The sequence below is a fragment of the Gopherus evgoodei genome, chromosome 12 (genome assembly GCF_007399415.2).
Source record: "Gopherus evgoodei ecotype Sinaloan lineage chromosome 12, rGopEvg1_v1.p, whole genome shotgun sequence".
NCBI lineage: Eukaryota > Metazoa > Chordata > Testudines > Testudinidae > Gopherus > Gopherus evgoodei.
The window spans coordinates 3525757-3551795 of NC_044333.1; the positions used below are offsets into that span (position 1 = coordinate 3525757).

Consider the following 26039-nt stretch of genomic DNA (forward strand, 5'->3'; position numbering starts at 1 on the left):
TGGGACCATTAGTGTCATCTAGTCAGACCTCAATCTACCATTTTGACTGTAAGCTCCTAGAGGCAAAGACCCACTGTCCATGTGTTCTGTGCATGCTTTGTGGCACTATATCTTGCTCCCACGCTTGTGAAATACTGCATGGCCCCTGCTTTGCTGTGAAACTGACAACTCCAGTGCTCCCTACCAAGCATCCTTGCATGAAAAGTGATCCTGCTGCAGCGAGAAAGGAGTCAATAAAAGGGGGGGGAGGGAAGGTTAGGGCCACTATGGTGACTACTGCTGTATTCGGATCCAAGGGGGATGCTTCAGAAGTGTCTAAGGGATTTAGGAGCACATGTCCCAGTGTATTGGGCACTTCTGAAAATCTTCCACAGTCTTCAGTGAAATAGCAACAAACTCAGGGCCTGATCCTGGCAACCCTTTCTCTCATGAGTAGCCGTTACCCCAAGGAATCCTTTCAGATCAGGCCCTAAGCAAGGCATTTCACAAGCCCTTCTGTGCCTAGCACCTCAGCTGTACGTGACCCAGCACAGTTGCAGAAGAGCCCAGGATAATGCAAATGGTGCTAGATCCTTGCTGGATCCCATGCTACCAACAGGGCAAGAAGGTGTCTTCCCAGAAAGAGAAGTGATGAAGATAGAGGAATATTGCAGGTCATGATGGAGGTGCACAGAGACGTGTGCGTGAGACATGCCCTGCATATGTTTTCATTGGTGCTGTTGGTACAATGATTTTGTAAGGATCAGATTTCACTTTAAACCAAGTACATGTGCTATATGACAGCAACAAATTGTTAGAGACTCTGGGGCCTGGTCCACACTACGCTGTTAAACCAATTTTAACAGCGTTAAATCGATTTAACGCTGCATCCGTCCACACTACACTGCTCTTTATATCGATTTAAAGGGCTCTTTAAATCGATTTCTGTACTCCTACAGAACGAGAGGAGTAACGCTAAAATCGATATTACTATATCGATTTAGGGTTAGTGTGGACGCAAATCGACGTTATTGGCCTCATTCTTTTACAGTAGCTACCCACAGTGCACCGCTCCAGAAATCGACGCTAGCCTTGGACCATGGACGCACACCACCAAATTAATGTGCCTAGTGTGGATGCGCACAATCGACTTTATAATATCTGTTTTATAAAATCGGTTTAAGCTAATTCAAATTTATCCTGTAGTGTAGACGTACTCTGGGACTAGCTGCCCGATGGATCTTCGGCATAGTAGGCCAGTGCATTACCAGGCCCCATGCACTGCACAGCTGCGGAGCTCCCTGGACAAGCTTGTCCTGAGCAGCTGTGGTCCATCCAAGCTGTCGCTCTGTAGAGAACTGTATTCACAGATACGTCTAAGCATCCTGGCCCTGCATGCCTAGATCCAATCCCTGCTGATGTGTGTGCTATGTGGTGGTGCATTGCATAGGCAGTAAGAGCCCAAGCCCTCTCTCTGGCTCAGGGCTGCCTATGGCAGGAGGTGACTTGGTTTTCTGTCCATTCATGTTATGTTTGCCAGCCCTTCAGGTATTAACCCCGTGTGTGCTCTTCTCCTGCATACAGGTGGAAATAAACGAATCTGCTCACCGCAACTTCTGTGTCCTGAACACTGGCAAGTTCAATTTCCGCTTCTCATGGGAGTTTTCCGGCCCCAGAGCACTGCAGCACTACCTCTCCATCACCCCTGAGACTGGCACTGTGGAGGCAGGAGAGCGAGTACAGGCCCAGCTGACCTTCCACCCACTGAAGACATGCATCTTAAAGGACATGGAGCTTAAGCTAAAGGTCAGGGCAGGGGTGTTATGCTCTCCTCCCTGCAGGGCACAAAAGCCAAGCCAACCTTTTTGGCAGGGGAGAGCTTGCTAGAGCAAAGCCTGAATTAGATCTGACATTGAAAAATGGGGTGCCCCACCTGGATCCACACTGGGCATCGGAGCTGAATGCCATGACAAGCTGCAGGCCTGGAACCGTCCAAGGTAGCGGATGGCACCCACCAAAAGCAGAGTTTCCGATTCCACCATAGTCCTAGGGGCACTGACATGGTGTCTACTGGGACCTTCCTGTTAGACACCTGCTGGGGAGAAAGACTCTGCTCTGAGACTGAGCAGTGTGGCCATGGCTTGTTGTGCTGCAAACTGACAGCTACCAAAATCTGTATAAAGACAATGATGAAATTCCCCTTAAATGTTAACTCATTAAGCCAAGGGATCTCTCTTTTCACACTCCATGTTCAGTTCCCGCTGCAGAAGCTTTTCTGGGCTGTCACCGCTGCAGGTTCCCATGGGTGCTGGTCTCCCACTGCAGGGCAGCAGCATCTGTGTGAGTGCACGCCCTGTATCACTGGGTCACTCTTCCTGGCAGATTCTTCAGCAAGGCACCTTGTGGCCTCTTCTCTCCCCAGATCAGCAACGGGCCCACGTTTAGCTGCATCCTCCTGGCTTCTGTGGTGATGCCCACGATCCACTTCTCCTTTACCAAGCTTGACTTCGGAACCTGCTTCATCTACTATGCCGGGATGCCCCCTGCCAGACACATCCTTACCATCACAAACAAGGAGGCCAAGGGTATTAGGTAGGGACACTAGCTACCCATGTTAGTACCTTCCCTGGTCCAAGTCAGAGAGTGCAGAGTTCGAGCATGGATCTCCCACATCCCAGAGGAGAGCCCTAATCACCGGGCTATTGGCTATTCTGGGGTGAGAGTCTCTATCTCTGGATTTGGCCAGAAATTCCATCCTGGCCTTGATAAACCTTCCCAATGGAAGTTTCATGGAAACCAACTCTTTCCCATCACAGATCAGAATTTTCCCACAGAAAACCATTTTATCAAAGAAACCCTGACCATTCCTACGTATATGCCCCATGAACCAGGGCAGTGCTGTTATTCTCATTGTACAGATGGGGGAACTGTGGCACACAGCGGCTCAGTGACCTGGTCACACAGGAAGTCTATGGCAGAGGAGGGAAGCAAACCCATGTCTCCCCAGTCCCTATCTAGCACCCTCGCCACTGGGCCATTTTCCTAGGGCGAGAGGACAGGTGCTTCTGTAGTCAGCTTCCAAATTGCCTAATAGGCACATAAATCACACAGAAAAGGACACATTTTCCTAGGTGAGAGACCCTCTTTTCTGTTTTCATGCAAGATAAGAGGGTGCCTTCAATCACTGACCTGTATAAATAAGTGCATTCAGCCGGGGGAGTCCTGCCAGGCGTTTTCCCCCAGGACGACCTGAAGATGCCCATATTTACTTCCCTTTGGGGTTATGTTCATCAGAACAGACCCACTTCAACCCTGCTGGCATTAAGCAAACCCAGCTTCCGTTGCCATCAGGCTGGATTTGTCTCAGTTTGCATAGCTAGCAGAGCTGGGTGGACCACTAGCAACTCCTCTGGATAAAAATGAATGGATACGGTCAAAGCGGGAGGGGGGACAGCTCTAGGTACCGAATGGTCACCAGGCAAACAATCAGAAAGGGTTTTTTTCTGGCCTTCCACAGCTTAGACTGCTTGTACACCAACACGGCCCACCTTGAGGTGAGCTTCCAGGCTGAAGTGCTGAGTCCTGGAGGGAAGATGGAGGTGCCAATCACTTTCTATCCCCGAGAGGCTGTTTCCTACCACGATATCATCCCCTTTGAAATCAATGGGCTCTCCCAACAGACTATTGAGGTCCTGGGGAAGGGCACGGAGATGAAGGTGAGATCAGACCATTGTTCTCTAGCTCCATATGTCACACAGTGAATCTCTTTCTCCTTTCCTCAGTCAACCACCCTTTGCCATTCTCCTTCCCCTTTCCCCCATACCCCTGTTACCGATGCTCGCGTCTTCCCCATCCTGTTGTTGTTCTCCTGCCCACAGATTGACATCTTGGAACCGCCCAGCAAAGTGGTGAGATTGGGCGTGCTGTCTGTTGGACAAACTATGAAGAAGACTGTCACAATAGTGAACAATAGCATTGCCCTTCTTACTTTTAACCTAACTTTCATGTTCACTGTTCCAGAGCTGCTGGAATCTAAGGTAAGGAGTGCTCTTTATCTTGTCAATTATTTGTTATTTGTACTGCCCGCGTAGTGAGGAGCCCAGTCATGGCTAGGCGCTGTAGGTTGTCTGACCTAGTGGGTAGCTGTTATTAGAGTTTACAGGCAAGATGATATGGTCTGGCAGAGCTCAGCTGCTGAGAGACTGGCCACAGCAGTACAGGTACTGTACAGTACAGGAGTGAGTCTCCTGCTGTATGCGGCAGAGATGCTCCGCTTAGGAAGACCTGCGGAACTCGCAATTGTTTTATTGCAATATCACAAACACTACGATGCAGCAAGAGAGACAGAGAGAATATAACCCCAGAACTTGCATTCTCACACCAGTCTTTGCACACAGCCCTTGAGTAGGTAAGATGACCCACGAGAGGTCCTTGCCCTGGCAGGGTGCAGGAGTGCCTGGACAGAGTGCCACCTTGAATCATAGATGATACTAATGCCTAACTCGTATTCAGTAGGGTTCTCAGCCCCTTTTCCTTATCCATTTCCTCACCCTCCTGATGTTTGGGTACCCTTCTCCCATAGGTTACTAGGTCTTTTACTTCAAGCTTATTAGCAAAAACATCTCTCAGTTACCATGGCATTCTCATGACTGGACATCTGCTGGATATTCCTAACTTAAAATATCTCAAGCTGGTATAAACGCACCTTGTCATTACCTGTCAGCAGTTCAGCAACACTTGCTTATAACAGCACTCTGTCTTGTGACAACCTGCGATACAGGGTCACTTACTGATTAGTTGCTTACATAGACGTTTCATGTCTCCCCATACCGGAGGGGGACAATCTAAAGGGGAGGGCACGTGACTGCCCCACATGTCTCTTCTGCCCAGAGACCTCCCCCAGGCCCAGCACAGGGCCACTGTGCTCTCCTCACCCCACATTACCTGCCTGGGGTGGGAGGCTCTGTCCTTCTTCTGCACTTGCCCCCAGCATGTTCGGCTGCTCTCCCAGACAGCTGGGCCGGGCAGGGAGCAGGAGGGAGCCGCTTCTCACACAGCTGAAGCTGGCCGCTCTCAATCCCTGCTCTGTGCAGTGCAGCAGCTGCCTGAAAGTGCCTGGCTGGGGAGGCTGAGGAGGCGACGGCAGCCTGCTCCCTTCCTGGGCTCAGCTGCCAGTGATGGGCCAAGCATGCCAGGGAAGGGGGCTCTGGCTTGCTCAGCCCGTCCCCAGCAGCTTGGCCTGGGTGGGGGGCAGCCTCCCATTGCCACCTCTCCAGCCAGGCTCTCTCAGGCAGCTGCTGCACTGCACAGAGCAGGGACCCAGCAGCTGGCGTGAGAAATGTCCGGGCCTGCAGGAACAGGAGCCAAATGTGCCGGGGGGCAGGTGCAGCGTGAGAAGGACAGCGCCCCTCTCCCTCCCCGCACCCAACAGACCAGTCTGGGGGGCACATTGCTCTGCACCCTCCACCCATGCATCACCTCTGGTTGCTTATGTTGAGTCTTTAGGCCTTGATTACTTTGGCTAAGCTATTATATTACGGGCTTGCGGCCTGTAGGCTTTTGCATGACTGCTTTGAGCCATACCTAGATCTTATTTCTCATGTACCCATATAGCTATAGCAGCATAGCTGGCTACATGTACAAACACTAAAAGGCTGGCCCCTACCCACAAGAACTTGGATTCCTTTGTGCTGGTTAATTGAACATATAGACTCCAAGGTTCGGTTACAGGCTTCCTGGACATGCAAGACAATGACTTTGAGATCTACAGTAGTAACTAGCCCATCTGCTGTGAGGGTAACGAGGCTCCCATCCTGAGAGTTCCCTCTGTGCTAGCTTAGCGTATAAATTCATACAGTAATGAACTCAAAGCCTTTGACCTAAGGACTTTGGATTTTCCATCACTCTGAGAGCGATGGATCACAGATGCTAAAGGGTTAAAGCGGAATATGTTCGAACACTTCATGAAGAGTGTGACCCAGCCTTAGCTTCTTCAGGGTTTCCACTTCCCTGTTCTGAATTACATGTTTCAGTGATGTTTGCCAGCAGGAAAGGGATGGAAGGCCCTGGGGATTAATAGGGTCTGGCGCCTTGCACCTCTGCAGTGCATGTTCAAATCCAGCTCTGGCTAGAACTGACCAGAAATCTCTGCTGAGCGGAGGCTATTTTGTGACGTGTGAAATGACTCTGTCGTTTCCCGTGAACAAGTGTTAATAGCATAAGAAAACACTCCTTCAATTGGCTCAAATTGTTGCTTTTATTGCCAGTCTTAGCAAATCAGCTAAGGTATGAATTGGCCCTGGAGACTGAACTACCCTGTTACCCCTAAAGTTGATTTCTCCAGGTCAAGAATGAGGCACATTAAAACATCCCAGCTACCAATCCCAATTTGGACAAATACCTCATAATCCGCCTCCTGGGTACTAATTCCCTCCCCAGCCACTAACCATCTCCAACTTGCAGATTTGCCTACTTCCTCCCCTTTTCCACACTAGAGCTCCAAACCATTTCCCAGCTGTCAGAATCCGTCCTGAAAACTCCAGGCACATCTCCCCACTAGAATTGCTGCCAGCCCCTGAGCACCCCAGTTCCAGGTGTGATTCTCCTGGAAAAGACACAGCATTTTAAAGATCAATAAAGAAATGACTATTCAATATGATACAGACGCCACACCAGGCCCTCCTGAAAGCTGTGACCTGAACTCCAGGATGGGGAGAGCAGTGGGACTTGAATATACAAAAAGAATGGACCAAAACATATTGCAGAGGACTGATAACAGCTTCTCTAAAGCATTAAGGGTTAGAGTGGTTCTGCTTAGGGTAATGATGGGCTTGGGCAAAGGCTCCATATACAAATTCCCACCACTGAACCTGGAGGAGATGCAGATCTGGATTTGAATTTTGAGTTTCAGTCCCATCTATGGGTTAGATTTGTTTATGAAGTTAGGTAACAACAACAACATGGGACATGAACAATGCAACACTGACAAATAGAAGAGGAAGTTTCCTCCAATGGTCCAGTTCTGCCATTGACTCATTGCTGAATCTTGGGTGACTTTGGGCAAGTCACTTAAAGTCTCTTTGTGACTCAGTATCTCCTTCTGTAAACTAAAGCTAACTCACCTCCCAGGGGTCTGTGAAGCATTTCGAGATCCTTGGATGGAATATGCTATGGAAAAGCAAGTATTTTCCCTCCTTCCCACCCATCCACCAAACAGGTCCATTCTTGGCATAGATATAACGGCAGCTGAGGAGAGGCACTGTAGGGACATACTATTCCAGGGAGCGATTGGGACTGGGCTAATGATGATGGGAGCAGCACAGGAATGACATAAGTAGCTCTGGGAAAGCTCTCCTGTTACTCTCAATAGCTCTTGAGGGCTCTGTGTTCCCAGCTGTCAAACATCACCTTTGGCCATCTGTCTGGGCAGGTTCTCAGCCTGTCTCCATCCAGCGACATAACTCTGAAGCCCAAAGGGGGCACCTGCAGCGTAGAGGTGACTTTCTCCCCAAAGTGCCGCATCCCGCAGTTCACGGAGGAGGTGATGCTCGAGTGCATGGGGCTACTCCGTTCCTTCTTTGTGGTGCGGGGCTGCTGCCAGGGCATTGAAGTGAGCTTGGACCAGGATCATATCCCCTTTGGGGCAGTGGTGCAGCGGAGCCAGGCTTCCCGGCGCATCCTCATGCAGAACACGGGAGACATAGGAGTCAGGTGATGTAGCATCCTTGTACAAGGCCTATTTCACTGAGGGTTTGTGGTGAGCCCAGGAGCTCTTTACTTGAGCTGTGCCGTCCCCAGAACCCAGAGATAGCAGAACAGTGTGTAGCCTGCCTTCAGGGTGATGGAACATGGCCTTCCTACAGGCCCAGTTCTGTAGCCCCCAGTGTTGTTGAGATACACACGCCCGCCAAATCATCCCATTTAACTCAGTGCCCAGTGCACGCTGCCGCGTGTCTAAGGGCTGCAGACTTGGACCTACGTGTCTGTGAAGGCCCATAGCCCCTTTCATGCTATTGCAGCTGTGTCCAAGGGCTGTATCTATAGCTGACTGACAGCACAGAAAGTCATAGAGATGCTTAGAGAACCATGCTCCCATCTTTCCCAGCATGGCCTGGGATGCACGGTGAGCCCAGCTTTAAATCTCTCCTTTTCTTCTTTGTGCTTTTCTTGGAAAGATTTAAATGGGACATCAAGAGTTTTGAGCCAGATTTCTCCATCAGCCCGGTGGAGGGTTACCTCTCCCCAGGCATGGAAGTCCCCTTCGAAGTGACCTTTCATCCCTGTGAGCTGAACCCGGATATCCACTATGACAACCTGCAGTGCTGCATCCAGGGCAGCGAAGCGCTCAGGCTCACTCTGACTGGATGCTGCGTGGTGGTGCCTATGACAAAAGAGGTAACTTAGCAGAGAGGGACTCGCTGTGCCATTCCCCAGACCAACCTAGAAGCTGGCTTGGTTCCCAACCCAGCAGTGTAGCTGTGGACGCACAGCATATTCCCCCAGTGTCCAAATAGGAACAGCAAGAGCACAGGTGGAAACTGCTGCAGGACAGAGCTTTAATTCTAGGACTAGGTCCAAGTGAGGATCTTCAAATTCCGTAATGACACGGACTTCATGCCCAGCTTTGTAGCTCCAGTGTGGGCCTGGCAGCACCCTGTGAAGGGAGAGGCCATGAATGGGAGCTCTGGCACTGACGGACATTTACTGAGTGCTGGATCCCCCGGCCTCCTGAATTCCAAAAGCAGAACTCAAACCAAACCAAGCAGCCAGTTCACGAAGGAGACTGTAATTGATCCCTGCCCGTTCTGCAGCACTTGCAGTGAGTAGCCCCACTGCCTTCAGCAGACCTGCTTGTGTTAATAAGAACTGCACAATTGGGCCCTCCATGAAAATCTGCAAAATGCTCTTATAAGGGAGAGCTCCATTTCTGTGTTTATACATGCCTGCCTCCCTGTCTGTCCTCCACAGCTCTCCCTTTCGTGTCTCTGCATATGAGTGAGGAGTACCTGCACCCCCCCACACCACAATGCCATAGGTGAATGGAATGGATTCCCTACGGGGGATGAGGTCTCTCTGTGTTCCTCCATTGCAGGTGATGAATTTCACATGTCAGGTGCGTGGAAAACACACCCAGACTATCATGCTGTCCAACCGGAGCAACCAGTCATGGAACCTGCAGCCCATCATTGAGGGGGAACAATGGAAAGGTCCTGAATTCATCAGGGTAGAGGCCCATCAGCAAAACAAGCCCTACGAGATCACTTACAGACCCCTCACCATGAACATGGAGAACAAGAAGCATCAGGTATGTGAGCTGTGAAGGTGTGAGAGCACTGGCTGCCATTTCTTTTATTGCACCAGACCTTTGTAACCACTGCTAGAGACCTGATAACACAGAGTACTAATTCTGAGAGAGTAACCGGTGTATCAAGCTGTCAAACAAAGATTTTCAGAGGATTTGAGTGTTGAAATGAGTCCCATCCTTCCGGGTGATGTCATAAGTATGGCCATACTGGGTCAGACCAATGGTCCCTCTACCCCAGTAGTCATATCTGACAGTGGCCAGTGCCAGATGCTTCAGAGGGAATGAACAGACTAGGCAGTCATGGAGTGATCCATCCCCCTCACCCATTCCCAGCTTCTGGCAAACAGAGGCTAGGGACCCTTCAGAGCATGGTTTTGTGTCCCTGCCCATCCTGGCTAATAGCCGTTGATGGACCCATCCTGCATGAACTTATCTAGTTCTTTTCTGAACCCTGTTATAGTCTTGGCCTTCACATCATGTCATGGTATCCCTTACACTGAGGAGACCCCTCTGGGAGAAGGGACACTAGTTATTAGGGAGAGAGAAGCAATAGTAATGAAGAAATCAATTATTATAAATATTGATAGCTGGGTTTGTGATGACTAGGAGAACTGCATGCTGAATTGCCTGCCAGGCGCAAAGATTGCAGACCTCTCAATATATCTAGATACACTTATATGCAGTGCTGGGGCGGATTCAGTGATCATGGTTCATATAGGTACCAATGAGATAGGGAAAAGTAGGAGAGAGGTCCTGGAGGCAAAATTTGGATTGAAGTCCAGGACCTCCACAATAGCATTCTCTGAAATGCACACAGAGCTGAGAAGACAGGCATAACTACAGGGTCTCAATGCATGGATTAGACAATGGTGTTTGGAGGAGGGATTTAGATTTATTAGGAACTGGGGATCCTTTGGGGAAAGGGGGAGCCTATACAGGAAATATGGGCTCCACCTAAACTAAAACAGCTGAATTGCTGGCATGTAAAATTAAAATTACTCATGGTCGTAAAGCAATTTTTCAGCTAAGGGTTGGGGAAAAGCCGAGAGGCGCAGAGCAGCACGTGGTTCTGACATCCACAGGGGAAGATTTATTAATGGGGATTCTCCTAGTAAAGAGGAGAAGATAGAAGTTGATAAAGTATAGGTAGGAACTGAAGAGAAACCATCAGCCAAAGAAGTTCAGTTACATCCCAGGAAGGCAGACAACTAAATACAGGATTGACAAATGTTATACATGCTTGTGTGCAAATGCTAGAGTCTAAATACCAAAATGGGTGAACTTGAATGCCTTGTACTAAATGAGCATATTGATATACTAGGCATCACAGAAACTTGGTGGAATTATGTTAATCAATGGGACACGGTTATACCAGGGTACAAAATATATCGGAAGGACAGAACAGGTTGTGCAGATGGGGGATGAAAGTGAGCATAGGGTCAAATATAGTAAAAATCTGAATCAGTACCATCAGATCTCTATGGATAGAAACTCCATGCTTTAATAAGAATATAGCAGTAGGAATGTACTACCAACCACCTGAGCAGGATAGTGATGGTGACTGGGAAATGCTCAGGGAGTTTAGAGAGACTACAAAACCAGAAAACCCAATAATAATGGGGGATTTTAACTATCCCCCTATTGACTGGGAACATGACACAGCAGGATGGGATGCAGAGATAAAATTTTGAGACACAATTAATAACTGCTTCTTGGAGTGGCTAGTCCTAGAACACACCAGGGGAGAGGCAATTCTTTATTTAGTCATAAGTGGAGAACAGGATTTGGTTCAGTGAATATAGCTGAATCACTCATTAATAGTGACCATAATGTAATTAAATTTAACATCCTTTTTGGAGGAAACATACCAAAGAAACACCCACAGTAGCATTTAACTTTAGAAAGGGGAACTACACAAAAATGAGGAAGCTAGTTAAATGGAAATTAAAAGGAACAGTCACAAGAGTACAAAAATACCTGCAAGCTGCATAGAAACGTTTTAAAACCACCGTAATAGAGGCTCAAAGTAAACATATTCCCCACATAAAAAAATAAACAGCAAGAGGACCAAACAACTGCCATCATGGCTGAACAACAGAGTCGAAGAAGTGGTTAGATACTAAAAGGCATCCTTTAAAAATTGGAAGTCAGATCCTCCTGAGGAAAATAGAAAGGAGCAAAAACTCTGGCAAGTCAAGTGCAAAAGTATAATTAGGGAGGCTAGAAAATAATATGAAGATCAACTAGCAAAAGACACAAAAACTAAAAGCAACATTTTTTTAAAGTCCATCAGAAGCAGGAACTCTGCCAAACAGTTAGTGGGGCCATGGGATGATTGAGGTGCTAACGGTGCACTCAGGGAAGGCAGGGCCACTGCGGAGAAGCTAAATGAATTATTTGCGTTGGTGTTCAATACTGAGGATATGGGGGAGATCCCCACACCTGAGTGATTCTTTTTAGGTGACAAATCTAAGGAACAGTCCAAGGTTGAGGTGTCAACAGAGGAGGTTTTGGAACAAACTGATAAATTAAACAGTAATAAGTCACTGGGCCCAGTTCTGAAGGAACTCAAATGTGAAACTCCTAACTGTGATATGTAACCTATTGCTTAAATCAGCCTCTGTACCAGATGACTGGAATGTAAAGCCAATTTTTTAAAAAGGCTCCAGAGACAAACCTGGCAATTGCCGGTAAGTCTCATTTCAGTATCAGATAAATTGGTTGAAACTATAGTAAAGAAGAGAAATATCAGACACAGAGATGAACACGATTGTGACCAGGGACCCAGAGGGGCCACACTGAGGAGATTCAATTAGGGCAAACTGCAAAGAATGGGGCAGACAATTCCCAAAGCTGGTGATTATTCCAATACTTAGATCCACCAAGTTAGCCACAAAACAATTTGTATAATATCTTACTGGTTACACAGAAGTCAAAACACAATTCCCTTAAAAGCAACCCAGCCTTTGGGCTCCCTCCCAGATAGCCCAGTCAGTTCTACCAATCCCAAAAGATCAGACACATTACCTCCGAGGTTAATGACTATTTCAGATCCTACCCAAATACGCTTATAGCCAAATACACGCTTGTTAACTAAACTAAAATTTATTGAAAAAGAAAAGAGAGTGAGTATTGGTTAAAAGATCAGTATCCATACAGACATGAGTACCGTTCTGAGATCAGTATCCATACAGACATGAGTACTGTTCTGAGATCAGTTTCATAACAGAGATGGGGAGCTTTGGAGTTGCTTATAGTTCTTAGAATTAGTCCATAGTTTCAGGCCAATGTTCCATACACAGGGTGATCCAGATGGGACTGGAGATCTCAGTCTTTTGACTCAATCTTCCCCTGCATGAAGCATCAAGTGGATCTGAGATAAAGGGATCAGGTCCCAAGAGTTTTTATACCGTTTTCTGGAAGGCTGTGATAGCCTCTTTACAGCAGGGGTTCCTTGGGTGAAGAATAGCAGCTCTGAAGTAGAACTAACTATCTTCTATGCATACCCGAGTAATTAGTTGCATTCATCAGCTTAAGGTAATTATCCATTCAGCAGTCTATAGACAATTTACCACAAACTTTAAAGTGAAATATAGACAATGGTGTTATCACTCCCACATTCCATCTAAATGTTAATATTCCCCTTTGATCGCTGAATCAATAGACTACACATCTACCCTGATATAATGTGACCTGATATAACACAAATTTGGATATAATGTGGCAAAGCAGCGCTCTGGGGGGTGGGGCTGTGTGCTCTGGTGGGTCAAAGCAAGTTCAATATAATGTGATAAGATTTTTTGGCTCCTGAGAACAGTGTTATATTGGGGTAGAGGTGTATCAGGGTTGGAAGAGACCTCAGGAGGTCATCTGGTCCAACCCCCTACTCAAAGTGAGACCAGTCCCCAGACAGATTTTTACCCCAGTTCCCTAAATGGCCCCCTCAAGGGTGGAACTCTCACCCCTGTGTTTAGCAGTCCAAAGCTCAAACCACTGAGTTAACCCTCCTCCCAAACTGTACTAACAGCAGGAGCTGTCTGTTTACATGGCTAACCTCTAGCAAGCTCTAAGTAAACACATACAATTAGTATTACCTCTAATTCTCTAACAATACAGGTTTGCATTTCAAAGCGCTAGTCCACTTAGCGTGGCTATAGTAACTAGTTCTATGTAATAGCCCTAATTAACATACTTTTCTAACATGTCTATAAAGGTTGGATTTGGGTCATTTACCCTGTGGTTGCTTAACCCTTTCAGGCCCAGCATCACAACAGTATATTGGGATGAGTCAGCCTGGTTTTTGTGAAGGGAAATCATGCCTCACCAATCCATTAGAATTCTGTGAGGGTGTCAACCAGCATGTGGGCAATGGTGATCCACTGGATAGAGTGTACTTGGGCTTTCAGAAAACCTTTGGCAAGGTCCTCACCAAAGGCTTGTAAGCAACGTAGGCTGTCATGGGATAAGAGGGAAGATCCTCTCATGGATCGGTAACTGGTTCAAAGATAGGAAACAAAAGGTAGGAATATATGGTCAGTTTTCACAGTGGAGACAGGTAAATAGCAGGGTCCCCCTGGGGTTTTTAAATAGCAGTATCTGTACTAGGACCAGTGCTGGTCAGCTTATGAATAGGAGTAAACAGTGAAGTCTCAAAGTTTGCAGACAATACAAAATTACTCAAGATGGACTGGTAAAGTCCAAAGCTGACTGTGAAGAGTTACAAAGGGATCTTGCAAAACTGGGTGACTGGGCAAGAAAATGGCAGATGAAATTCAGTGTTGATCAATGCAAAGTGATGCACATTGGAAAACATCATCCCAACTATACATATAAACTGACAGGGTCTAAATTAGCTGCTGTTGAGAAACAGATCTTGGAGTCATCGCTGATCGTTCTCTGAAAACATTTGCTCAATATGCAGTGGCAGTCAAAGCAGCTACAGACTGTTAGGAACCATTAAGAAAGGGATAGATAATCAGAACATATAATAATGCCACTATTGCATACAGTTCTGGTGGCCTCATCTCAAAAAAGATTTACTAGAATTGGACAAAGTACAGAGAAGGGCAACAAAAATGATTTGGGGTGTGGATCAGCTTCCTTGTGAGGAGAGATGGAAAAAGCCAGGGACTGTTCAGCTTGGAAAAGAGAAAGCTGAGGAGGGATATGACTGAGGTCTATAAAATCATGACTGGACTTGGCTGCTAGTCCATGCTGCCAAGACATCACTGCTATTGTTCTCAGAGCTCACTTGGATATGGCTGCACATGCCACAGTCACCCCTCTGATTACAGTGTAGACAGACTTTGAGCTACTGAACCAGGACTGCACCAGGTGTGGCAGCTTTCACAGAGAGCTGCTGTTGCTGCCTGAATTAAGCACTGTGCCCCACTAAAAGGCCTCTCCAAGATGTCCCCCATACTTGGAGGTCACAGCCGCTACCCCAAGGAGGTTTGCTGGGGAATCTTTCTGCTGGTCCAAGGATGCCAGTCTGCAGCCTACTAGCAGCTCCCTGGGAGTGCTGAAGAGGGAAGAGAAGGTCAGGTGTGCAGGGGAGGCAGGCTATAAATCAGGAGTGAGGATGGAGGGAGGCTGCACACTCTCACCTGGGGAATCTGCAGGAGAGAGGCTTGTCTGGGAGCTGGAGCATCATGGCAGGGATAATGAGGGCCATGGGAGAAAGCTCACCATTCCCCAGCTTTATTAGCAATGGTGACTGCCAAGACTGCTTCTAAGGCAACTGCTGGAGACGTTGGGGGGCAGAACCCGGGATGCAGATCTGCACAGAGTACAGCTCACTTTTGCACTCCACTGCTGCTGCTATATCTCTGGGCACGGCCAGTCCCTCTGCCAGCTGCGCACAGCCGCAAAGTGACTGTACCACAGCTGAGAATCAGCATAGTGCAATGACAGCCTGACCCCACCTGCTTTTCTCCAGCCATGCCACCTCTCCTCTGCCACACCAGCAGGAGGGATGAGCGGTAGAGTAGGAACCCCCTCTGTTGATTCTTCACTGTTGCAGGATCAGCCTTGCATTGGGATGCGTCCTTCTGGGCTGGTGGAAATGGCTGGCTTACCCTGGCAGTGCAGCACAGAGCAGTTGTCCTCATACCAGCAGCTCTGGCCCCTGCATGTATGTGCTCAGGAGAGAAGCTGAATGGGGACCCTGAAGGCAGGGGAACCTACCAACCTTTTGCATTGTCTCTAGGGCTCCATCTTCTTTCCGCTTCCCGATGGGACAGGTTTGCAGTACCTCCTGCAGGGGACTGCAGAGCCCCCTAAGTCTTCAGGGACCATTGTCCGAGAGGTGCCGTGCAAAACTACCTACACTGAATTGCTCCCCATCGCGAACTGGCTGAACAAGCCACAAAGGTAAACTGGGATGGGCCTAGCTCTTCACAGCTAGCAGCACCAAGCGGGGCTTTCCAGACTGGTGTTACCCTGACAACTCCCAGCCATCAGTCATTGTGTGCTGTGACTGGGGTTCCCAGAAAGCCTCTGAGAGATTGTCTAGGGCACAAGTTTGCAGGCACTCAGACTGGCCCTTATTCCTGTCTCAGGAAGCATGAACCTGGCTGACAGTCAGCTCTGCTTTTGGGGGGGTTATGCCAATAAACTCCATCTCCCTCCCCATAGTAGCTGGGTGAAAATTTGCCCAACAGTTTGGCAGGGCAAGAGCTTTCTAGAAACAATACATGATTAGACCTTCAGCAAGCTTGTCATAGGGATGTCACCCATCCCCGCCATCTGTAATAACACCCTGCCGTAGGCCTAGTCACTACCTTTGATCCATCACATACTACACCAAGGGCTGAGCAGACTGTGGCCTAGGAGCCCTGTGCTCCAGGGACTGGAGCTGGCGTCCACTGCCCTAGCTCATAGCCTTCTGCCCTGTGGGTGCTCGACCCCCACCCACTCCTGACCCCACTCCTGCCCCACTCTCAGCCCGCCCCAACTCCAACCCTTTCCCCAAGTCCTGCCCCATTCCACGTCTTTACTGCCTTCTCCCTGGAGCGCACCATGTCCCCACTCCTCCCCCTCCCTTCCAGAAAGTCCTAAGCGCTGCCAAACAGCTGTTAGGCGGCCAGCGGAAAGCGCTGGGAGGGGGAGGAGGAGGCAATGGGGGGGTGAGAGGGGAGCTCGGCTGCTGGTAGGTTCAAAGCACACGCTCATTTTTCCCTGTGGGTGCTCCAGCCACGCAGCACCCACGGAGTCGGCGCCTATGCCCTAGCTTATGCACTTCCCCCTGGGGTTCAGGAGATCCTACAGACCCTCGCCTGTTAGATAACAATGGGCTGTACAGATGAGGATGACAAGGCCTCATCTGTGTTTCTTACAGATCAGAGAAATGAGCCAACAGGATTTGGTCCATCCTCGTTAGAATTCAGATGGGTCACATGCAGGGCCGGCCTTTGGGGTGGGCCGTATGGGCCCCTGCCCAGGGCAGCCCGCCCAAGGGGGTGCTGTGTGCAGGGTTTGGATTCCCACCTGATCTGCTGCTGAGAGCCAGCTGGGCTAGCGGGGGTGGCAGGCGGGAGAGCAGCAGCGGGGGGCAGGGGCAGTTGGAGGAATAACCTAGGAGCTGGGTGACTCCTCCAGAGCAGGGGTGCCCTCCCCCCACTACACATGCTCAGCTGCTGCTGTTCCTGTCCCGCCCTCCGCACTTCGTCCCTGGAGGCGCCCCTGGCCACTCCGCACTGGGAGTGTCTCCTGTCTGCTCTGGGGGGGGGAAGAGGGGCAGATGGCGGGGTGTCCCCCTCCCCCCACCCGTGTACCCCATTTCCCCTAAGCTGGGGTGACAGGACAGGGGGATCTGTGTGTGCTGCTGGGCGGCTGCTTGTGTCTGAACAAGCCGAATTCAGGCTCCTAATCCTGAGTGATTTCTTAAAGAGACAGCGCAGTCACTCACTCAGGCGCACACACACTCCCCTCAACACAACACACCACATCACACCACACACACACTCCTTCACACACTGCCTCCTCAACACACACACACACACACTCCCCTCAGTACACACACACACACACACACACACACACACTCCCCCCAACACACACACCAGGGCTCCCTGCATCCAGGTCTCTTCCCCACCTGGGCTGTGCTGCTGAGGCATCAGGAGCTGCTGCTCTCCTGCCCTCCCCTTGTGCTGCCTTCAGGGAAATTGCCCTGGATGCAGGGAGCCCTGACAGCTCCTTGTTCCCCCCTCCCAGCTCCCTAGGGCTGCAGGGGGTGGAGGAGCAGGAGGCCAGTGGGGAAGCGAGCAGCAGTGCCAGCTGCTGTGTGCATCCAGGTCAGTTTCCCCATGCGATTGCAGGAGGGGGATGCGGGGTTAAGGGCACAGGATGGAGGGGCAGGGTTGGGGTGAAGGGGTGCATGGATTGGGGCACAGGAGTGGAGTGCAGGGGTTGGGGCACAGGAGGGGGCAGGTGTTGGGGTGTAGGAGGGCAGGGCTAGGGGCTAAGGAGTGGAGTGCAGCAGTTAGGAGTGAAGGGGGCACAGTGCAGGGGTGAGGGGCACAGGATGGAGGGGGCAGGCTTGGGGTGAAGGAGTGCAAGGATTGGGGCACAGGAGTGGAGTGCAGGGGTTAGGGGCACAGGATGGAGGGGCGGGGTTGGGGTGAAGGGGTGCATGGATTGGGGCTCAGGAGTGGAGTGCAGGGATTGGGGCACAGGAGGGGGCAAGTTTTGGGGTGCAGCAGGGCAGGACTAGGGGCTCAGGAGTGGAGTGCAGCAGTTAGGAGTGAAGGGGGCACAGTGCAGGGGTGAGGGGCACTGGAGGGGGCAAGTATTGGGGTGCAGGAGGGGCAGAGGTTGGGCATGAAGGGAGTGTAGGGATTAGGGGTACAGGAGGGGGAACAGGCATTAGGGGAAAAGCGGGCACAGTACAGGGATTGGGGGGAAGGGAGGGTGGGGAGCCTGGGGAGCCCACAGGAGCCAGCAGCAATGGGGGGTGCCATGCACACAGGAGTCAGGGGCACCAAAATGCAAGTTCTCCCAGGGTGCCATTTTCCCTAAAGCCGGCCCTGGTCACATGGTTTGGAACCACAAAGCACATGTTGGATCAACTATTGAGGAGCAGAAGGGCCAGACCGTGCAGGGCCCAGGAATTGTGGGATAGCTTTGGTGGACTATCCGAACACAAGCCTGGCGACAAGAGCCTCAGGGAAGTGGGCAGGCGTGACACTACAGCTGACCGTGGGCTCAGACCTCTACTCTGGGCGAGCCAGTCAGCCCGTGTTGTGAGGGGTGCGGATGCATGTCACAGGGCTTTGTGGGTGCTAGGGCACGGCGTAGCCATGTGTCAGCACCCGTGTCCCTACTGCAGTGTAGACATACTCTAGCTGCACCAGTCAGACAGCCTGCGTAAACGTTTGCCACCTGGTGGATGTCTGGCTGTTTGCAGTGGACATGAGGCCTTTTGACCTTTCTCGTTTGTCTCTCCCCAGATTCCACGTGATAGTGGATGTGATCAAACCAGAAAAGCTGGACATCACCACCATGCTGAAGGGGCTGGATTACACGGAAGTGCCTGCCTCCTCCAAGAAGGACTATAAACTCACCTTCTTCTCGTACAAGGAAGGACTATTCAGTGCTAAGGTAGACCCACTCCCAGGCCCTGCGGTGCTGCAAAGGAAGGGTTGCCTGCTGATCGCATGTGGGGATGAGGGTGGGTGTCTCTAGGAGTCTAAACCAAAACACTGAAACTTTTGGGAGCCCAGAATGAAGAGACTGCTCTGGTAGTTAGGCATCTACAGTAAAGCTCCCCTGGAAGCTGATCAGGGCACCTGTTCTCTGCCAGGTGTGCATGGGAGGCAAGTGGGAAGAGTCCAAGATGAGTTCATTTCTCCTCTGACCAGAACCAGCCCCCGGCCCAGAAGGAGCTCCCAGCTCCCCTAGGTCTGACTGTTACCTCTTTTGTACTTGATTTCAGGTGACCTTTCGCAATGAGGCGACACAGGAGTACTTGTTCTACCTGGTCACGTTCAAGGCCATCCCTTCCGGTCCGGTCAGCACCATCGAGATGGTTACCCCTGTTCGGCAGAGCACGTCCTCATCCGTCAAGGTGGAAAACCCCCTCGTCTTCCCAGTAACGTTCACTACAGACTGCAAAGTGCCCGATGTCAACCTCCCGCCGCAGTTCGTTGTGCCCGCCCAGTCCGAGGTAGGACAAAGCCTTGCACAGCAAACCTGCTTCCCCTGCTCTCTTCCCTCTGCAGTAGCGCAATTGCTGTGACCTTCAAGAATGTCAAGGCCAGCTACTGAGTCAATCACCTCCGTGTCAGCCCCCTCCAGGGCAGTGCTGTCGCAGGTAGCAATCACTGTGCTAACCACTGTGCACTGGTTCCGTTGCTTCTCCAAGTGCAATCCCACGAGGCTTCCGCCTGCCCTTCTGAGCACCATCTCTGCCCCCTGCCCAGGCCTTGGCTGCGCTAAACACCCCAGCTCCCTGCACCCTTCTTCTGGGTAGGCCGAGAGCAGCGGAAGTGGGTTTGAGCTGCTCTCTGCTCTACCAATCTCCTTCACCGCCCCAGCTCCCCACGCCCAAAGAGCAAACGGACACACAAGTTGATGAAGAATACAGCTTTATTTTGGAAAAAGTTGCCGCTTTGTCTGCGGGCCAGTGGGGAGCTTTTCATTTTCTCTGGGGCAGATTCTCCACCAAGCAGGAAGGACACAATGAATAGTTAAGAGTCCTGTGGCACGTTATAGACTAACAGATGTTTTGGAGCATGAGCTTTCATGGGTATTCACCACAAAAGTTCATGCTCCAAAACATCTGTTAATTTATAAGGTGCCACAGGATTCTTTGCTGCTTTTACAGATCCAGACTAACACGGCTACCCCTCTGATAAATGAATAGTTAATTCACAAACATACAGACATGGACAGGCACAGGCATCCCCCTCTGTCCTGCTTTACATGGTTTGCCACAGCTCTCCACGCACTTCGTCAATGCATCTCCCACCCCCAAGGGCTGGGTGTGAGAAATGAGAAATGTCGTTCTTTATATCCAGTAATTCTTGGAGACACGCACCCTTGTGGCTCAGCCTGTACAAACTTATCAAAGATAATCCCCGTCCCAAAATGCTGACGAGCCAGGCTCAGGGTGGATGGGGGGAAGAGATGTAACACGCAAGCAGAGTGATCAGAACAATGAAACAACTTTTGTTAGCTCCACAATTTCTTTGCTTTCTGTCCCCCTGTCTGGGGTGCAGGTGTGTCATTTTGTCTTATGAATTGATAAATAATGATCATCAATTAATGAATTCACACCCCGTCTGCCCCATGCCCACCATGTAAACCCATGGTGCTGTAGATGATAAATGCCCTGAGGAAGTGTAACCCACACACCTCTTGGTTGCGGTGCTCTGTCCCAGCTAATGGCACCGAGACCACTGGGAGAGATTAATGCATCTGCTCTACAGCCCTAGCCAAGGGCCAGCTGGCTTTTATGCAGTAGAGATGCATTTATTAAGCTCGAGAGGTCCCAGGTTTGATTCCACCTGCCGACAACCAGCATCTGTTGGTGTTACACAAGTGAGCACTGATTGGGTTGCAAGGGCGCTGAGTGTTACAGCAGCTGTTGACTGTCCATGATGCAGCACACCAAGTGCTAATTTCCATCCCTGGCCTGGGCACTAACATTTCTGTTCTCATGCAGATGGACTAGGTTGGGGTGAGCAAACTTTTTGGCCCGAGGGCCACATCTGTATGTGGAAATTGTATGGTGTGCTATGAATGCTCTGAAAATTGGGGGTTGGGGTGCGGGAGAGGGTGAGGGCTCTGGCTGGGGGTGCGGGCTCTGGGATGGGGCCAGAAATGAGGAACTCAGGGTGTGGGAGGGGGCTCTAGACTGGGTGAGGGAGTTGGGGTGCCGGGGGGGTGAGGGGTCTGGGCTGAGACTGAGAGGTTTGGAGGGCAGAAGGGGGATCAGAGCTGGGGTGGGGGTTGGGGCACAGGGGGAGTCAGGTCTGTAGGCTCTATGCAGTGCTTACCTCAAGCAGTTCCCAGAAGAAGCGGCCTCTCCTCACTCCGGCTCCTACACAGAGGCACGGCCAGGCGGCTCTGTGCGCTGCCCTGTCTGCAGGAGCTGCCCCGCAGTTCCTGGCCAATGGGAGTAGCGTAGGCAGCACTTGGGGCAGGGGCAGTATGAGGAGTCCCCTGGCTGCCCCTACACGCAGAAGCCAGAGGGGGGACATGCCTCTGCTTCCGGGAGCTGCGTGGAGTGGGAAAGCCCCTGACCCCGCTCCCCGGCAAGAGCTTGAAGGCCAGATTAAAATGAGTGGAGGGCCAGAAGCAGCCCCTGGGCCATAGTTTGCCCACCCCTGGACTAGGTTGTTCTCTCTTCCCCCCCAGGGGGTGCTTGTGTTCGAATTCCAGCCCCTAAAAGTCGGAGAGGTCAGTGGGCGCTTGGTGCTACAGAGCAGCGACCTGGGCTCCTTCCAGTACGACCTGAACCTGAAAGCCATTGCAGCTAGGCCGGAGAAGCCGCTGTACTTCCGTGCCATGCTGGGCAGCAGCCAGAGCATCACCACCAAGTTCATTAACTATACCCGTCAGAGAACGGAGTACACCTGCAAGGTGAGCAGGGCCCCCTGCTCTGGGGCTGAGTAAGGAAGCCAGCAGTGCTCAGGGGATGGAGTCACAAACATTCAGCAGGCAACTCGGTCTACCTGTCCCATCAGCCCAGGGCCGACTTTAGGCCGATTCGCCCGATTCCTAGGAATCGGGGCCCGCGCCTAAGAGGGCCCCGTGCCTTAGACACTTTTTTTTTTTTTAAACTTACCCCGGGTCCCTGGCTGTGATCTGCTCAGGGGTCTTCCGTGGTCCCACTACCTTGAGCAAAGCGCAGGCGGGAGCGCGGCAAGCCCTGCGGCCCCGGCTGGAGCTCTGGCCGGAGCGCAGCAAGCCCCGCGGCCCCGCTTTCCTGGCTGGAGCCCCGGCTGGAGCGCAGCAAGCCCCGCTCTCCCGGCTGGAGCTCCGGCCGGAGCGCGGCAAGCCCCGTGGCCCCGCTCTCCTGGCTGGGGCCCTGGCCGGAGCACAGCAAGTCCCGCTGTCCCGGCTGGAGTTCCAGCTAGAGCGCGGCAAGCCCCGCAGCCCTGGCTGGAGCCCCGGCTGGAGCGCAGCATGCCCCGCGGCCCCGCTCTCCCGGCTGGAGTCCCGGCCGGAGTGCTGCAAGCCCCGAGGCCCTGCTCTCCTGGCTGGAGCCCTGGCTGGAGTGCAGCAAGCCCCGTGGCCCTGCTCTCCCAGCTGGAGCTCCGGGCCTTTAAATAGCCTCCAGAGCCCTGGGGTAGTGAGGGGCTCCGGGGCTATCTAAAGGGTCAGGGTTCCAGCTGCCTCTGCCACCCCAATCCTTTAAATAGCCGCCAGAGCCCCGCCACCCCCACGCATTCCCCAGGGCTCCCACGGCTATTTAAAAGGTCCAGGGCAGGGTAGAAGCTGGGGAACCCTGGGCCCTTTAAATAGCCCCCAAAGCCCTGGGATAGCAGGGAGCTTGGGGGCTATTTAAAGGGTTGGGGCTCCAGCTGCCTCTGCTGCACCCCCTGCCCTGCCCACACCAGCCCTGCTCCCCCTGCCTGCAGCCAGCTCTGCACCCCGTGCCCACAGCCAGTCCCTGTCAAACTCACTGCCATATCTCCAGTCAACCCCTGCCACACACCCCTGTGGCCCTGCCCAAAGCCAGCCAGCCCCACACAAACTGCTGCCCGCACCAGCCCTGCACACCCTGCCCTGTCTCCAGCCAAACCCTGCTGCACCCCCCTGCCTGAAGCCAGCCAGTCTCACACTCCTCTGTCTCCAGCCCTGCCAACCCCTGCTGCATCCCCCCGCGGCCCTGCCTGAAGCCAGCCCACCCCACACACCCCCTATCTCCAACCAGCCCCGCACCAGTTGCCCTGCCTGCAGCCAGACCCTACCTCCAGTCAGCCCCTGCCCTGCCTCCAGCCAGCCCTATGTCCACTTGTGCCCTGCAGTTCCCAGGGCAGTAACCCTGCACACTTGCTTCAATGGGGGGGGCAGGGAGCAGCTGGGACCCACACCTGTGAAATGGCGGTCATTAATAACCAATCAACAGCATATATGATGCAATGTACATAATATATAATTTTATTATTTATATAGTTATGGAAAGTAAATAATACATGAAAGAAATTAAAGGCTTTTTTTCCACTTTTTTTTTAAGTCATCCCTGCCAGGGCCCAGCCAAAAATGTTTGAATTGGGCCCCGCACTTCCTAAAGCCGGCCCTGCATCAGCCTCCTCGAGCAGTACATGCCCCTTCAGCACTGCTCTGCCCTCCCCGCTGGAACCTTTCCTAGCTTGGCCAATGCAGGTGAATGGGGAGGTTGTGGTGAATGTAGCCAGCCTTCCCACTGACTTCACGCCAAAGCTGAGCCTTCTGCAGGGACATCTTCCCCTGTGGGGTCACTCAGAGCTGCCATCGCAGTGCAATGGTGCTTAGGGCGTCAGTGTGGCCTAGCGGACAGAGTGCTGAACTGGAGGCTTGGGCTGTAGTCTCGGTTCAGCCACTGGCCTGCTGGATGACTGCGGACAAGTCACTTCCCTGCTTTGTGCCTCAGTTTCCCCATCTGTTAAAAAGGGTTGAATGTCCAATTTGTAAAATGCTTTGAGATCTACTGATGTGCTAGCTAGTGCTACTATTAGTCTAGAGGGAAGACGTCCCCTTTTGTGGCAACGTTAGTCCTGGTGTTACTGCCCAAGGCAATAGAAGGTGCCTAAACCACAATGTTTAAGCCAGCCCCAGAGCCAAACTTTCCCAGAGTTTCAGTTGGGAGGGGGAGGTTTGAGCAGTCCCTGTGTGCATTGAAAGGCCCCCTGTGAAGGGGGCTGGAATGTGCATTTCATGTAGAAAATGGTAAAGATGTCCCCAAACATTTTGTATCAGGATCCTGTGATACTAAATTACCCTACTGCTGTTCCTGGTCCTGAGCTCTGGGGTATGTCAGACTTTGGGCCACAGAGGCTAAAATGCCTTCTCTAAATCCGAGTGACGCCTTCTCTCCCCTTGCAGATCGACTGTTCAGATTTCCACACGGATAAAATCATCAATGCAGCTGCGGGCTCTCAGGGGGGCACAGAGGTCAGTGTGGACATAACTTATGAACCCTGCCAGCTGGGTGAATCAAGAGGAACTCTCATCCTGTCTTCACCCATCGGAGGAGAATACAGCATCCCGCTCTTTGGCGTGTCAGTGCCCCCCAAGCCTCAGGGCCCCTTTCAGATCAAGGCTGGCTCCAGCACGGCCATTCCCTTCAAGAACGTGTTCCTGCAGCACACAGCCTTCACCTACAACGTGGAGAACCAAGCCTTTACCGTCAAGGCTGCTGAGACCATACGCTCCAAGAAGAACATCTTCATCACCGTCGGCTTTGAGGGGAACCCCACTGGCAGCAAGATGCCCGTCACCAGCAAGCTGGTCGTCTCCTGCGCCCGGGCATCAGGCATGGGGGCAGGCATTTTCTGGGTTTATTACTTGAAGGGCATAACCCCTGAGAAGTGACCTAGTGGCACGCATGCGGAGTAGCAGTGTCCCAGTCCCTAAACGGGCATTTCTCCCGCTTTGCTGAGCCACTCGCAACTCCAAGCGTAGTCATGCACCTCCTAGGATCTGACTTTGGCTGGTCTTTATTTCCCTCCCCATCTCAGTACAGAATGGACTCGCTCTACAACACAGATGTGCCTTCGCAGTGAAAAGCAGCACCAGAGTCTCTTCACCACGGTTTTTGCCAGTACAGAAAAAGTTTATTGGATCTACACGCCTACTGAGAGCACCGGGCGACTGCAGGATTGCGTATGGGGCATGCACAGAACACACTCACCAGTATATAACGGGCTGTTGTTGACAATTCCCAAAGAGCAGGCTAACAGATCTCAGTACTACTGAAGTGACCTGGCAATTGTGTCACTTATCCTTGGCCTGATAGCGTCACTGATCTGTTAGTCAAATTATATGAAAGTTACAATATAAAGATCAGTGGGGAAGATCCCAGCTATCTATGTATATGGTCTGACTGCATGTGTCAAGACTCAGTCCATTTATCCCCCCTCAGTTGATAACCAATAGACTTGCCTTCATATTGCCTTCAAAGTACAAACCTTCCTGCCTGAAGGAGGATTCACTTACTGTGGATTTATTAAAAATACGTCTTGTGTACAAGCCACCAAAGGTGCTGCAGCTTTTCCCAACAGAACAGAGCAGAGTTCATGAAAACATTCACATTGTATCCCAGAAATATGAGGACTCCATCATGCCTCCCAGCTGATCTCACCCTCTGGGATCAGAGGCTAGGATGACTGTTGGCAGCATGGTTTCTTTGTTTGTTGTATGAAAATGTATTTTGGAATAAAGATTGTTAAGCAGACACAGAGATTCTGGTCAATATGTTGGCATGGATCTGGTTAATGTGATAGTACCATAGTTAGCACACAGACACCCTGTGCCTCAAGACAAGGGAAAATTGGGATGGAAAAAGAATCCAGAGAAGTTGGAGGTTTCATGACTATCTAGAAAGGAGTCAAAGCAGGGGGGCCAGGGGAGGGCTGTAGCGCCCCCCACCCCCGAGTTTCGTAGGGGAGGTCTACGCACCCTTGCCCCAGACAGCGCTCTTAACTGCAATAGCTTGAGTGTGATATGTGATGAGTTCAGAAGCTGGGAGCAGCACAGCCTTTGCAGCAGGGAGTCTGTTTATAAACAGAGGCAGGGTGATTAATGACAAGCCTTTTGTTATCCGAAA

The 26039-nt window shown here is 51.3% G+C and overlaps 1 protein-coding gene across 4 annotated transcripts in view; it reads left to right on the forward strand.

Annotated features, from left to right (window-relative positions):
- HYDIN (HYDIN axonemal central pair apparatus protein) overlaps positions 1 to 25660 on the forward strand; it is a 392944-nt gene extending 367284 nt beyond the window's left edge. For all 4 annotated transcript variants that reach the window (XM_030581746.1, XM_030581747.1, XM_030581748.1 and 1 more), the window contains 12 exons: positions 1564 to 1785; positions 2402 to 2571; positions 3497 to 3695; positions 3858 to 4016; positions 7409 to 7689; positions 8154 to 8373; positions 9071 to 9283; positions 15492 to 15655; positions 18733 to 18883; positions 19218 to 19448; positions 21644 to 21868; positions 24317 to 25660. In XM_030581746.1, coding sequence (XP_030437606.1) covers positions 1564 to 1785; positions 2402 to 2571; positions 3497 to 3695; positions 3858 to 4016; positions 7409 to 7689; positions 8154 to 8373; positions 9071 to 9283; positions 15492 to 15655; positions 18733 to 18883; positions 19218 to 19448; positions 21644 to 21868; positions 24317 to 24805 — 2724 coding nt within the window. In that variant the 3' untranslated portion in view covers positions 24806 to 25660. The remainder of the gene's footprint in view (positions 1 to 1563; positions 1786 to 2401; positions 2572 to 3496; positions 3696 to 3857; positions 4017 to 7408; positions 7690 to 8153; positions 8374 to 9070; positions 9284 to 15491; positions 15656 to 18732; positions 18884 to 19217; positions 19449 to 21643; positions 21869 to 24316) is intronic.
- Positions 25661 to 26039: the final 379 nt, after the last annotated feature.